The sequence below is a fragment of the Dermacentor variabilis genome, chromosome 9, assembly GCF_050947875.1.
Source record: "Dermacentor variabilis isolate Ectoservices chromosome 9, ASM5094787v1, whole genome shotgun sequence".
NCBI lineage: Eukaryota > Metazoa > Arthropoda > Arachnida > Ixodida > Ixodidae > Dermacentor > Dermacentor variabilis.
The window spans coordinates 98,886,828-98,902,700 of NC_134576.1; the positions used below are offsets into that span (position 1 = coordinate 98,886,828).

The 15,873-nt window shown below is 48.6% G+C and overlaps 1 protein-coding gene across 1 annotated transcript in view; it reads right to left on the reverse strand.

Annotated features, from left to right (window-relative positions):
• LOC142557174 (protein tyrosine phosphatase domain-containing protein 1-like) overlaps window positions 1–15,873 on the reverse strand; it is a 120,365-nt gene that overhangs the window by 34,145 nt on the left and 70,347 nt on the right. The window contains exons 4-5 of the mRNA XM_075668841.1: window positions 13,963–14,078; window positions 10,047–10,068 (exon numbers count right to left, since the gene is read on the reverse strand). Coding sequence (XP_075524956.1) covers window positions 10,047–10,068; window positions 13,963–14,078 — 138 coding nt within the window. The remainder of the gene's footprint in view (window positions 1–10,046; window positions 10,069–13,962; window positions 14,079–15,873) is intronic.

Consider the following 15,873-nt stretch of genomic DNA (forward strand, 5'->3'; position numbering starts at 1 on the left):
TAGGTGAGTACTGGTAAGACACAGCTATTATATACTTTTCTCTTGAGGGATAATGGCAACCTGCTGTTCATGATCTGAGAATGCCTGCCAAACGCACCCCAGCCCATTCTTATTCTTCTGATTATTTCCGTCTCATGATCCGGATCCGCCGTCACTACCTGCCCTAAGTAGATGTATTCCCTTACGGCTTCCAGTGCCTCGCTGCCTATTGTAAATTGCTGTTCTCTTCCGAGACTGCTAAGCATTACTTTAGTTTTCTGCAGATTAATTTTTACACCAACTCTTCTGCTTTGCCTCGCCAAGTCAGTGAGCATATGACACTGTAAGGCACGAAGCTGTTCTTATTGCCGCAGGGAATGTTTGAATTGGCATAGAATATTGTTCCAGTGGATTCGCAGCTATCTATTCAGGACGTCCTTCTTTGTGCTGCGGACGGATTGCCGAACGGCTAACCATTACGCCTGCCGTTGTGGCCCGCAGGGCGGGGTTGTCAGCACCACTTTTCAACAAACGCGTTTATTGGCATTGCCTTGTTTTTACCGCAGACAGTCACGCTCTTCTTATCTGTTGACCACAAATGCGCGTAGGCCTCGGCGGTAACGCGTGTTCCGGGGTTCCTGCACGACTGCAGAAAGTAGCGACCCCGACAGCTACGCATGTCCCAACTCGAGGTCTCTACATTTTGACCGATAAGAGCACATTAGCAGCCTTTACCCACATGTACATGACCTGGTACGCTAGCAAATTTCGTACCCTGAGTTAAAAGAAAAAGCATAAAAAGTACCCCGTTTCAATTAGGCACCAAACGATTTCACATGCAAACTCTCGCCGATTTCTTGGCATTATCGACAGGGATCTTTCGTGGAGCCTACCCCTTTCTTACTTGAAAAGCCTTGCATCTATCACCAGTGTAGCCAAATTTCTGGCCAGTAACGCATGAAGCACATCCCTTACACATATTTCTCAATTAGACATAGCGCTTCTCGTGGAATATACTGGCGATATAGCAAACTAGCGTTGCTTGACACTGGTAAAACTAATTTCCGCATCCTTCGGCTTGTTGAAGACCTTCGCGCATGTCTGCATGCGTCTCTACCTCGGCTTGCTATAGAACCGCAGCAGCAGCAGTTACAGTCATCAGAGGTCACATGCTGACGACGTAAATAGCTGCTGACGCACTCGGGCGCATGTTCACTGTATAATATATACGCTGAAGTAACGAATAACGATGCATTATCAATGGATGCATCAGTCGCGCAATTTTATTCCAAGGTACCGCAGACTTACCTGAAAAAGAAATACTGGCTCTCCCGTAATTGAGAGTAGGTGTGAGCATAAATGGCTACCGGCAAAGCAGATCGGTTGGAGATGATACTAGGCGCAATCTTAAAATGGGTGTAGTGCACGTTCAGAACGGTACACCCCGCTACACCACACTGCATCACGTAGCACTACGCTGTACTTTGCACTGGTCCGTATGGACACAGTAGTTTCCTGTCCCAGACAGAACCTCATTTCAAGGCTCGTCTCGGCCAAAGAGCCATCCGCAGCGCGCCGGACGCGCCGCGGAACTCACGGACCGCTGGCGTTGAAAAGAGCACAGGCAAACCTGTCTAAGCGCCAAAAGATGACAATCAAGTGTATAGTGCCCTCTATCTGCCTTATGAACGTCGCTATTGGAAATTACAAATAAAACTTCAGCGTACTAGAAGTTATTGCTTGAGTGATATTGTGAACAAACATTAGGATGAACTGGGAAGCAATATGTTTTGTAACTTGTTTGGGCACTAACTAGCATATGTAATGCGGTCCAGTACAAAGGGTTGGGTGCCAAAGACCGCATTTTCTGAAGTTCTGATCGGTTGCCGGATGTTCTCATTGCACTTTCGTTTTGAGTGCTCGGATAATGGCTCTGGATTTTGGCTCAAGGTCGCTTCAACAAAACGTCGGCGGCAACGGAAGCTAGAGGAATTTCATGCTTGAAAACTAAAGATGGTAGGAAGACCACTTTTACACTTCCTGCAGATAGAAAAACACTTTTGGTTTATATATAGCCCTCCAAAATAACACGTTACACCTGTCGACAGCAGTGTATGAACCACCTTCACTTTAGTCCCCTCGTACAACACGTTACATTAGCCTATAAGCGTACACGACTCTCTACCTGGTTTTGCTAAGCAATTATAATATTTCACAAATTAACTCTATTGCTGAGTACGACATGAAAGTTATGTGCATGAGCTCGGTGCATGGAGTACTGTCTTTTTATCTGAACTCATCAAGAACATGCATATTTAATAAGCTATCGGACAAAATACTCATTTGTTTCTTTGTACTAACTTTCAATCAAAAATGCATGACCGAAAGTTTTCGATGGTCACGAATACAATACTGCCACAGTGCGGATAAAAGCGTCGTTACGGAGCACTTAAGCTTTGACTTAATGTGTGCGCTCAGTAATGTGGAATTTTTTTACGAGAAATATTTTGTATCACCGCCCCAAACGGCATATGCAAGGTATTGTACATGTGCAATATATCATGTACAAGATATTGGCGACAATCATAATAAGGAATGATAAACTAGTACTGACGGAACGCGTCACGTCGAATCTCGCGTCAAACGTGGCCCAGTGCCTCTAGTAAAGCGGTCATGTGTAGCAGTACGCTGCACTGTGATGTGATTCGGATTAAGAGTGTATGAGCAGACGAATCACGTGACTCACAGCTGTTTCTGTGGCTACAAATGGGGACACCATGGCTGAAATACATATATCAAGTTTTAGGGGGGAGCAAGATGAAAGGAGTGCAAGGTAGGGAGGTGAACTAGACGTGCGACCGGTTGGCTACCCTGCGCAAGGGGAAAGGGAGTTAAGGGATGAAAAGAAAGCAGAAAAGGCGACGGAAAAAAGGACGACACTAACCGTGTGGACACACCTGCTGCTTAGGGGGAAGCAAGATGAACACAGGGTAGGGAAGTTAACAAGACGCGCTTCGGGTTGGCTGCCCTACGCAGAGAGAAAGAGAGTTAGGTGATGAAAAGAAAGCAGTAAAGCTGACGTAAAAAAGGAAGGCACTGGCCGTGCGGACACACGTGGTAGTTTAGGGGGGAGCAAGATGAAAGGAGTGCAAGGTAGGGAGGTGAACTAGACGTGCGACCGGTTGGCTACCCTGCGCTAGGGGAAAGGGAGTTAAGGGATGAAAATAAAGCAGAAAAGGCGACGGAAAAAAGGACGACACTAACCGTGCGGACACACCTGCTGCTTAGGGGGAAGCAAGATGAACACAGGGTAGGGAAGTTAACAAGACGCGCTTCGGATTGGCTGCCCTACGCAGAGAGAAAGAGAGTTAGGTGATGAAAAGAAAGCAGTAAAGCTGACGTAAAAAAGGAAGGCACTGGCCGTGCGGACACACGTGGTAGTTTAGGGGGGAGCAAGATGAAAGGAATGCAAGGTAGGGAGGTGTACTAGACGCGCCCGGTTGGTTACACTGCGCAGGGGGAAAGGGAGTTAAGGGATGAAAAGAAAGCACAAAAGGCGACGGACGAAAGGAAGGCACTGGCCGTGCGAACAAACGTGCCAGTTTAGGCGGGAGCAAGATGAAAGGAATACAAGATAGGGAGGTGAACTAGATGCGCGTCCGGTTGGCTACACTGCGCAGGGGGAAAGGGAGTTAAGGGATGAAAAGAAAGCAGAAAAGGCGACGGAAAAAAGGAAGGCACTGGCCGTGCGAACACACGTGGCTGTTTAGGGGTGTGCAAGATGAAAGAAATGCAAGGTAGGGAGGTGGAACTAGACGCGTGTTCGGTTGGCTACCCTACGCAGGTGGAAAGGCAGTGAAAAGATGAAAAGAAAGCAGAATTGGCGACAGAAAAAAGGAAGGCACTGACCATGCGGACACACGTGGCTGTCGATCACGCCTACATGCAATCTGCTATTGGGGCCAGTCGGCTTCATAAACAACAGAAATGTCTGCGTGACTTCGTAGGTGACTCAGGCATTGCGAGGCGTGGGGACATGGTCCAAGGATATTTGTCTCTGAATTTGATCTGTGACCTAGTCCGTTTGACGCGCTCGCAAAGTTCGAGGTTATAACGATACCTTTCAAGAGCACGCGGTTTGCGATTGACTTGTTTGCGCAAGCTACGAAATGGAATCCATCGTGGTTGAGGAATTATATCCCTATAAGGCTCGAACGCGATCAAAAGTGTCCCGTGTGGCCGGGGAATAACCCGTTCTCAGTGGCTCTCAAGCAGCTCATATTGGCGCTTTTATACACTTCATGCGCTGACCGAATCTATGTTGGCGCGGGCGATTCAGTTTCAGCAAGTTCCACGAACGCCTCTGTTGGCCCAGTTCGGCCTGTCTTCGTTACGTTTAAAACTTCCCATGGCTAGGAAATAGCGTCAGTAAGGATACACCCCACCTCACCCTAAATCATCGCATCGCTCAGGCGACGTGGTAAAATCTCCTAAACAACTTAGGAAGCGACCATTACATCCTCGAACTTCGTATAGATTTTAAGCACAGACCGCTAGCCACGAAACCACTAAGGCTTACCAATTGGACGTAATTCAGAAAATCTCGCTGCAACACTAACGAAGAAGCCATTACCGACATTGAGCAATGGGCGAACGCCTTGCAGGCAGACGTAGAGGCTCATACCACCACTCTCCCGCTAGACACACCCTTGGGCACAATTGATTCCAAGCTCCTACACATGTGGGAAGCGAAGCAAGCTTTACTTAGGAAATGGCTAACAGCACGTTACAATCACAAACTCCGAATCAGAATCGCCAAATTAGACTCTCAGATCCAACAATACGCTATCAAATTGGTGGCACAGCAATGGACTCAGGTTTGCGAAGGAGCGCATGGTAATCGCAGCACTAAAAAGACCTGGCAATTGCTCCGGCACCTGCTCGATCCCACCACGTCTAGGACGCACAATAACCACCAGATGAATAAACTGCTGCATGAACATGCAGCCGACCTGCTGACCATGTTCCGCAACCTGGCCTCCACACACACGCCCCCTCCTGCGTAAATACCCATGCCCGACCATGCTGGTGAACCCAATGAGGAGCTTTGCAGACCCATTACAGAAGCGGAGGTTTGACATGCCCTCAACCAAGTGCGAACCGCCATGGCACCAGGCCCAGACTCTGTGACCAATAAAACGCTTCGCAACCTCGACGAGCAATCCGTACGCAAGCTCACCGAGTATTACAACCACTGTTTCGAAGAAGTGGAGATACCCGAACAATGGAAAGCAGCCAAGGTGATCTTCATCCCAAAGCCGAATAAGCCAATTCACATTGATAACTTCCGTCCAATCTCTCTCGCTTCATGCATCGGGAAAATCTTGGAGCACGTAATCCACCTACACCTCTCCAAATACATCGAACATAATCACTTGTTCCCTTCGGAAATGACTAGATTTCGCAAATCTCTTTCTTGTCAGGATGTCATGCTAAGGCTCAAAGAAGACATTATCGAACCGAGCGATGCACGTGGCACACAAGCGTTTCTCGGCCTCGACCTCAGGGGCGCCTTCAATAACGTGTCCCACTTGGCCATACTACTCGAACTTAGCAGTATAAACTGCGGGGAGCGAATCTACCGCTATATGCCGCAGCTTCCTCATGAAGCGCACTGCGACGCTACAATTAGGCAGCGAACAATCTGGCAAAATAACTTTAGGAAGCACTGCCACGCCCCAAGGGGCAGTACTCTCCCCCTCCTCTTCAATTTGGCTATGCGACCTTTAGCTTTTACTCTCAAGAAGATTCCTGACCTCCGATTCACACTGTGCGCGGACGATATTACGCTGTGGATGACCGGAGGTTCTGACGAGCACATTCAAGACACCCTCCAAGCAGCAATCGATCAGGTCGAACAAGTAGGTCACGAGTTGAATCTCAGGTGCTCCCCCACCAAATCACAGCTTCTCCTTCTGCGCCCCACGAGACGCTTCAGGACTTCGCCCCCGAATATCCAGCTCACGATTGAAGGGCACCCTATACCCCAAGTAGACAGGATAAGGGTCCTAGGATTACACCTCCAACGCAACCGAGCAAATCGGCATACCTTGCAAGCACCACAAACAACGGTAGATAGTACGCTCCGCCTGATAGGGAGGATCTCCAACAAACACGGAGGGCTTCGAGAGAAGGAGCTAATTCAGCTAATCAAGGCTTTTGTCTTGAGCAAAATCACCTTCCCACTACCGTATCTCTCACTCTCTAGGCAGGAAAAGGATAGTGTGAATTGCTTGATCCGCAAGATACACAGAGCCGCTCTTGGTGTTCCAATTAGATTATCCACACAAAGGGTGATGGCCACGGCCACACTAAATACCCTTCAAGAATTAACCGAAGCGCATCTACCATCGCAATACCACAGACTCACCACCACTGAAGCTGGGCGTGGGATCCTGAGACAACTTCTTCATGCTCCCCCATTCAACGAGAGCAAGCGACATCAACTTCTTCCGAACATACACGGCCAATACCACACCCAGACCCTGTCCAGAAACATGCACCCCGAATTTCACGTCAAACGCCGCCAACTTCGAGCCAAGGCGCTACAACGCAGCTATGGACAGGCTGAAGGAGTCTACTATGTTAAAGCGGCAGCCTACACCCCTAAACATCGTTGTGCTCTAGCGATCGTAGACAACCAGGGCAACACTGTTCCGCATCAGTCAAGACCACCTCGGCGGGCGGCGCGGAAGAGGCCGCCATTGCACTCGCATCGGGGCTACTCGATTGCAACGTCATCATTAGCGACTCTAAGGCTGCTATCCGGAACTTCAGTAACGGCTACATTAACAACCTCGCGCACTCTCTACTAGTCGCTCACCCACCAGAAAACGACATCGCTCTCGTATGGACTCCAGCACATCAAAGACTCCACGGCAACGAAATGGCTCATGTCGCTGCTCGAGGATTCACGGAGCGAGTGGCCGCAAATATGGGCCTAGCTCTAGAACCCAATGACTCCCAACAACACGCCAATGAAGACACACTCGCCATATTCCATGAAATTTGCACGCATTACAGACACCAACGCCTAATGTATACACCTCTCTCTGAGCCTAGAACGCACCAGAGAGAAATACTGTGGAGCCAACTACAAACTCGCATTTTTCTTACCCCGCGCACTTTGCACTTATTCTTTCCCGCCACATACCCGACACCCAAGTGTCGCTTTTGCCCTGTCCCGATAGCATATCTCTCCCATATCATGTGGCAACGCCCCATCAAAACTCCCCTTCCCGCACGCTCAAACCATTAATTAGTAGCAAGGAGCTGTGGGAGACTGCCCTGCGCAGCTCCGATCCCATCCTACAGGACCGAGTCCTGAGGTGGGCTGAGTTGGTAGCGGAGGCCTACCACGACTGGTAGGCGGACTTCTAGCCACATAATGTGGTGACGGACGCCTGCGGGGACTGGAGTACTTAGACCTCCCTCTCTCCACCCCGGCCCCTCCCCTCTTTTAAAAGGGGAATAAAGTTCATTTATTCCCACGACACAATGTTCAGAGTATCTAAGGTTCGTCGGTGCTCCGGTGGAATATCTCGGAAAAGACTCACCTTGCAAATGATCAGTATTGTACGATTATCAGGCAGCCCTTAAACACGTGCGAAGGTTACCCCGCGGATATGTCGACCTAGCTGGTGTCCCAAATCATCTAAACTTGACATTGTGCTTCTGATAGGGGAGTTAACATTTCAGTGACTCCCGGGATATTGTGATATCTTTGTAACCACCTTGCCGATAACGGTGTCCGTTGTGCCAACGCTGGAGCGCCGGCACACCTTATTAATATTGGACCGCTGCAAAACAGCTTCGCTATTTCAAGCCTAATATCGCGTTGGCTAGATGGGAAACTCCGCACAACTCCAATTGTCGCTTCTGTAGCCTCGATCCCTCACTCGCGATGGCAGTTACCACGAAACCTCGCGGATCAACGCAACCCTATACTGTGACTGGTGTGGCTCAGAGTATAAGCTTCACTAATTTATGCAGCTATCGCATTAAGATGGGTCACTCCTTCTTCAGCGATCAGTGCAGATGTGAAGAGACCATCGCTCATCCCCTCCCCCAATGTTCCCGCTTCGACAAACGATGCCAGACTTTGAAATGTGCCTTGGACGGTAGACCTTTCTCTGAAGCACTGATCCTGGAAGTCGGGCCATACAGATCATGAGCCCAGGAAGCCGCAGGAGCTGTTCTATACAGAATCCGAAGGCGACATACTTGAATGCGCGACTGTATGTATATAGGCTTGGTTCGCGCGATTTATCTAATTCTAGTCTTCCCTCTCTTTCTTTTATTCACCCATCTTTCTCGCCTCGTGTAAGGTAGCAAACTGAAGGGTAGCAAACTGTCTTTAATTCCTTCTTTCTCCCTCTTTATCTCTTTGTGTGCGTGTGCGTGTGTGTGTAATGACGATTAGAAAATGGCTGGCAACACATATCTTTCAGCCGCTTTCAAATTAGCGATATACGTAACTATACTTTGCGACAACCTGAGAATTCACTACAAGCTACGCGCACGAAACAGCACTGCATCTGACTGCTGTGCCTCCACGCTCCAAAACATGGTTTACAAGACGTGCCGATATTTTCAGTATCGGCACCGTGACGTCAGTCCACGCTGCGACGTCACGAAGACGGGCGCACGTAATTTGCAGGGACAGTTACAGAAATTTCCGTCAGGTTGGACCGCGACGTATCTTCAACCGCATTCGTGCAAATTCGGTCTCTAGCACGGGGCAGAACTGACCCGAATAATAGTGGTAAAATTCGGTTATCAATATTGTACCCTACTTGTGAAGCGTGACGAATCTATGGGACATGGTTCTTCCCATTCGTTAGATGATGGAATAGTCAGAATAAGCTGCTGCGGTCTTAAATGGAAGAGCAGAAGTCGTGCGAAAAAAAGAAAAGAACATACAGGAAAGTCCAACTGGCTCAACAACTAACTATTCTACTGTGGTCTTTTGTTTTCCCTGTATTTATAGTATACGGTGTAGGGTTTATTGAAATTCCCTGCTAGCGCTGTAGGACAAATTAGGGGGTTCCATCAGCCGCTAGATGTCAGTATTCGGTTTTCAACCAGCTCTTCAGTAAAGTACGTGATCCGGTAAATATTCTGCGAAGAGCATAAAGACTACATCAAATTAGCGACTACGCCAAATCTATCACCAGCGCTGTTTAGGTAGTCGTTTCGCATCTGTGCTCCGATAGAGGAATCGTAAACCCGAAGAAGTAAAGCTTTCCCTTCAGGCGCTTGCGAACCGCTGCAAGTTGTACTTATCTGTGCCCCAACGTCATTGCTAGCATATCATCCGTAGCATCATGTGTTGTTCTTCGAGTTACGACCTGCCCGTTTTGACAGCACGTTACCTGATGACGCTGCACCATTGATTCCTCGGTATCCTCGGTATATAAGGATTGCTTGCATTGAAGCGAGAGAGAGAGAATGAAAAGGAAAGGCAGGGAGGTTAACCAGATATGAGTCTCCTGTTTGCTACCCTACGCTGGGGATGGGGGATAGGGGTTAGAAAGATGACTGAGAGAAAAATGCTAAAAAAAAGAAAAAAAAATACGCTTGTGCATTGAAGAGAGTTTGAAATCTCCTATATAACATCCCAATCAAACGATAGTAACTCTGTAAATTTTACGAAACGAAAGGTCTGACCTCCGCACAGCGCTGAACCAGTAGACGAAAGCTATTTCTCATTGAACATGATCCATGTACCGTGGCCTTGCGCATCGCCACTACCGAAAGCCACAAAAGCTCTGCTGCGATTACTCAAGGCAACCGGACTGAGTGACCTATTGCGACACAGTGCTGATAATTTTTCACTACTTCTCTTAATATTGTCCTCCCCTTTTTCCTTCCCCCAGTGCAAGGGTAGCCTTTCGGGCTTAATCCTGGTTAACTTCTATGCCTCTTAATTATCCTTCTTTCTCTCTCTCTTTTGAACTTCCATAAGGGCGGCAAAAGAAGGCATGCGATTCGGAAATCGTGCTTACCATCCGAAGTTGTAGAAGAACACTGCGCAGTCCATCGGGTAGTTCGTGTCGGGGAGGGAGAAAAAGAGAGAACCACAAATGATGAGTGCGCGAATGATGACCCCTCGACGAGAGGGAAAGGGCATCAGCTCGAAAATTATGTGCTACGTTGGGCGTGCACCATAGTTACAGTGTCGAAATGACGGGTAATCGGGTGCTTCGAAGACCGAAGGCACCGGAATTTTTATCTCACTTTCTTCGAATCATATACTGTCACACTTCGAGCAACATCATTGTTACGTCGCCTTTAAAGAAAAAAAGTCAGCGAAACACCAACAAGAAGGGTTGTTCTGCGGCCCCGAGTCCGTGTAGAAATTATTACGTCAGCGCTATGATGTCTTACATTTATTGACATTGCTGTGGCAAAACTAGTTGCGGGCTCTTCGAATCGTTTTCTTTGTTGATAATCACTATTTCGTCTTCGGTGCGACCGTTTGTTCCTTCTTTCTTTCTTTTTGTAACGGAGAAAAACAGGCAGGCAGTCCTCTTTAGGCCAGCTATACGAAAACCACCAATTACCTTACTCAGGCAAGAATAAAGAAAAAAAACAAATACGAATGAAACATATTAACACGGAACTAGACACATGAACAAGGTCACATAAACAGTGCCACTATATACAGGCCCCAACGAAAGCATGGTCTGCTACTTGGGACCGTCACCCATTGCATCACTTCTGCGGAGTAATCATCCACACCGCTTTTTGTGGGGCAATGAGCACGAGCCCTTGCGCGTATGTGCATACTTACGGCACATATGTGTACTAGCACATATCGCACAGTCGTACTGCCCTTCGTTGGAAAGGACAGCACGACTCCGACGTGTAGACAACAAGAAAGAGAAAATAAGCAAAACGTAGAGCAGACAAAAACGCGTAATGTCACTCGTACGCAGCCCGTGAGATTAGAGGTATGCGCTGAAACATCGCGAGACGGCGCTGACAGCACGCCTCTGCTCTTGTCGAAGCGTAACCGCGGTCCAAGCACTTTGCTCACTGGGAGGGCACGTCTGTCTAGAATGCTCAAACGGAGCACACGGGCGAACCCGCCGCTATGGGTCATACTGAAGGCGAGACGCTTGATCACTCCGTAACAATATCTTCAGCACCAGGCCATACCAAGGCCCATTTCCTACTCCCATTCGTCCCTATATAACGTTGGCACACTGCTCATCACCTCTCACGCCGCGATGCGCGGTCCTAAAAATTAATCAGCATCCGGAAGCCATATGCTGCACGACTCGGTGCAATCGTAACCCACATAAACGCGTTCTCTCTCTCTCTCGTTCTATCTTTCTCTCTCTCATTCTCTCGCTGAAGCAATTCTTCCAGAACTCCCACTCGCTCCTTACTTGACCCGCAAAGACGAGGCAATATGGTCGGTGCATGCATGCGTTGTACACAACCGCACCGGCATTGTGCGTCTAGCCCCGGACACTATATATGCGGAGTCCATTAGGGTCGCGTATCCATTCTGGCTTATAACGACCTCCTCGCAGGAGATCTTCTCTTATCTCTTCCCCCTCTCTCTCCCCTAGTCATCTCTCCTCGCTTTGGGAAGCCGTGCACGACCGAAAGCGGACGCCTGCTGCCCCAGCGGAGATGAATCGAGTTCGTGCCAGAAGCAGCTGCCTTTGTTGTCGATCGTCCGCCGACACTGATTGCTTGTTCACTCACTCGGGGTAGTATAACGCTGACTCTCGGGAACGGCAGTACCACGGTTTCTTTCTTTCTTTCTTTCCTTCTTTCTTTCTTTCTTTATTTCTTTACCGCGGTGAAAGAGGTTCGCTTCTGCTGCCTGTACATAGGAGCGACTTGAACATCTACTTTAAATTAACCTAAGGCTGCCTGCCATTAACTTGTGATAGTTTTGCGTGGCTCGCCTTTCTCGACGCCGCCACAGTTTAACAATGTCCGGGGCCGCCCTCGGGCGCAGCTTAATTCGACTGTGGCGGTACAGTGATGGTTTTGGTATACGGGCTTGTACCGGCCGGCAATTGCTCTGCCTAATAAGCGCCGCTGTCTAAACTCGCTGGTCTGGTCAATCTGTGGCGAATTCTGTTTGCACGTTATTCTATCGTCTCTCGCTTGACCCGCGCGTTTACTTTGCTTCGTCCAAAAGTACATCGATCACGTTTTAGCGATCCATTCTAAAATAGGTATAGTTATTTTGACCCTCGAGTTCCGCGTTGTGCGTCCGCTTCGCTTGTTCTTTTTTTTTTGTTTTTTTTTCGGAACAGCACACAGATGTCGGTGACGAGCGCCGCTCAGTCGCCCCCTGTTACGCTGAGCTCGTGTAAGTTTACCTTTTCTCTAGCCGTAATCTCTGTTATGAATCAGTGGATAACCGGAGTTACGCATTGGCATCGTTTCTGAAGCCACCCTGGTAAGCTCAGAAGATTGGTGTTATATTTATTTTCATTTTTTAAAGGGAGGAGGAGAGGGAGGGGGTAGTCTTTAGTTTTGTCTGTCTGTAATCTAAGAATATCACGTTTAATGTCCGGTTACTGTACGAAGTGCCCCTCGTTAATGAGGCTAGTTTACAAAGATGAATTGACTCTATTGTTAGAGTAAAAATGCCACTGACTTTAAGATTATGTGGACGAACGTCCTTGGCTTCTACAAGCAGAGAGCTAATAGGGAAATCGGCTGTTTAAGTTAACGTGAAGTGAGGACACATTCAAAAGGCGAGAGCCACGGTTTGATATAGCGTACCCTCTTCTGGCAATTGAGCTTACATAAGTTGACTCAAGTATATTGTCGTCTGTCCTCACCGCATGTAAAGGAAGAAACATGGCTACAAAATCAAGCTACATCAATTCAATTGCAAGTATGCTTAGAAAACAGAGTGACGACTCAGTATATGCCGTATATACTTCCTCCGTTTTCTTCTATCTTAAACTTTGATTTATACAGGCCTGGTTCGAAGTAGCTCGAAGTAAGATCTCCCCGCTGAAGTTGTTCCGCACTGGGTTCATTAATCCTATGTAATCTCATATGCTTTCTGTATTATAGGCACAGTTTATATATGAATCACATATGCATTCTGTAACCTATTCGCATCAGCTTAGATGCGTCAAGGAACTCTTAATTGCCGAAAACTTCAGCAGCGATAACGGGGCGAATAAAAAGAAAGTTGACTTGCAGGGGCCAAACTTTCATTTTGTCAATTTAGCGACCGTACGATAGTGAAGGTACGTCATTGTGACGCTATAAATTTGAGCGTATTTTGCGATATTTCCGCTGTTCTTGAGACATGGAAACAGGTGTCATGCTCCTTCGCTTATTGCGCTCTCGTGCTATGGAGTACGCCCCAGAAACCTCCCCTTCAATCTCTTGCGTATACCGTCGAAGAACACGTGTTGCTGCAATATATATATATATATATATATATATATTTATATATATATATATATATATATTTTTTTTTCGGCATCGCAACATGAATGAAACAGAATTTCTACAACGTTTATTTGACCTGCGCGTATGATTCAAGTGACCACTAGTTGATAGTCTAGCGTTCATTCTATCCCTCCTGTTTCCGTATAGGCCTCCATAATCGTTCCGGTAGAAGAACGCGTTCTCTCAACCTGAACCGCTCGTTATCCTGACGACGTTAGCGCGAGTGCGTAGCGGCATACTGCCGCTCCCGACAGCCGCCGGATCGCTACACAAATCCTCAGTGAACCACGCGGCCAGCACTGCACGCAACCCGGCGCCTTCGCCACCCAACAAGGCGCGTTCGTTGTGCGCGCTTTCTCGCGATGCAGTCGCTGTGTAGCTATAGCGCCTCGTGGAGGAGGGATCTTACGCGGCGCATCACTCTACGCGAGTGCGTCACGCGCGCAGTACATGCTATATATATATACGCACGTATACCTCCGTTGTCCATGAAGTCCTGCGGGTCGTAGGAGAAGCCTCCACTCTCGAGCGGGTTGCCACAGTGAGCGTGCTCCCCGGGCAGCTGCAGGTTGAAGACGGACCGAATGCCGTGGCTGTCGGCAGTTCGTCCGTCGTCCCGGAAACACGACGCACGAGGAGGTTGAGCATGCGTGCAGTAGAAGTTGAAGTGGAACATAAACGTAATAACAATAACAAAACGGCTCCGCACAAGTGCACTACAAGAGACGTGTCGCAGTTAGTGTGCCTCCGACTTCCTATAGCCTGAAACGCGCGAGGAATTATGTTCGATGGACGATCAACGCGGCGTGTACGGCCTTCCGCATTCACCCGATGGAGGCGAAATGCAAGAACATTCGTGCACTTGGATCTTTAGGTGCACGTTAATGAAACCCCAAGCGGTGACAGAGTTAATCTGGAGCCAATCTGCTACAGTTTCTCCTAGTAGTGCCGGAGCTGATTTGGACCGTTGCAGCTCGCGAATCGATTAATCAATGAGCCTTCGGCTATCCTGCGGCAAAGTGATGTATATCTGAACCAAAACTGGCTGCCGTGTTAATGTGAGGTTACGTGAGTGCGCATTGTAACTAAAGAAAACGTTGCGTGAGTATTCGCATTTGTCGGCATGTCGTCGTGCATGTACGCGCACATCAAATATTAACGATTAGTTAGATCTTGTATGCACACGAAAGACAAGAAACACGTGAAATTATGTAAGTGTGACGTGGTGGCCTACGTGTGTAAGCCAGCCATGCATCTATCGCCCTGTCCGCAAAGGAAATATCCTCAACTAGTAATTATATCAGGAGATGCATGCGCGAGCTGATGTTCATTTGCCGTGACCGGTGACCTCTTCCCGCACACCATGCTTGGCTTCAGGCCGGGACTTTCTGCGCAAGATGCGTTCCTAATATTAAGAGAGGAAGTTCTCAAGGGCATCCCGAAGGGAGGAGAACCCCTCCTGCTCGCACTCGACCTAAAAGGGGCCTTCGATAACATCTCTCACGAGGCCATTCTCAAGGGACTGAACAACATCAGCTGCGGGGAGCGCATCTTTAATTACGTTAAATCGTTCCTGACGGGCCGGACGGCAACCATCGGAATAGGCCAGACTCGATCGGATACGATCGACTTGCCGAACAAAGGAAGACCGCAAGGGGCGACAATCTCCCCGATTCTCTTCAACGTCGCGATGCTAGCGCTGACCAAAGAGCTGCGGAAGATCCCCGACCTAGGTTACGCCCTGTAGGCAGACGACATCACGCTCTGGGCCACCAAGGGCTCCCTAGCGCGAAAAGAGGCGACCCTTCAAGAGGCCGTGACAGCCGTGGAGAGATTTGCGGCAGCGAGTGGGATGCGTTGTGCGCCCGAAAAGTCCGAGGTGATCCGGGTACATGGAGGAGGAATCTACAAGTCCCCCGGCCCTATCGAACTCTATCTTGAGGGCCAGAAGATCGCGGAAGGCAATAAGACTAGGATTCTGGGTTTTTGGATACAGAGCAACTTGAAAGCCTCCCACACCATACAAACCCTAAGGTCTGCCACCAACCAGATCTCGCGGATTATGAAACGAATTACAAGAAGCCGCAAGGGCATGCGAGAAGAGGACACGCTCCGCCTCGTCCAGGCTCTGGTGATCAGCTGAATAACGTATAGCATGCCGTATCACTATCACTCGCTAAACAAACGCGACCAAGAACAAGTCGATGCCATCATCAGAGGCGCGTACAAAATGGTCCTGGGTCTCCCTGTCACCACCTCAAACGAGAAGTTAGTGGCCCTCGGGATTCATAACACCTTCTCTGAGCTGTCAGACGCGGTTATGGCTTCGCAAAAGGCCACACTACAGAATACGGCGGCGGGCAGAGCCATCCTCCACCGGACCGGAAC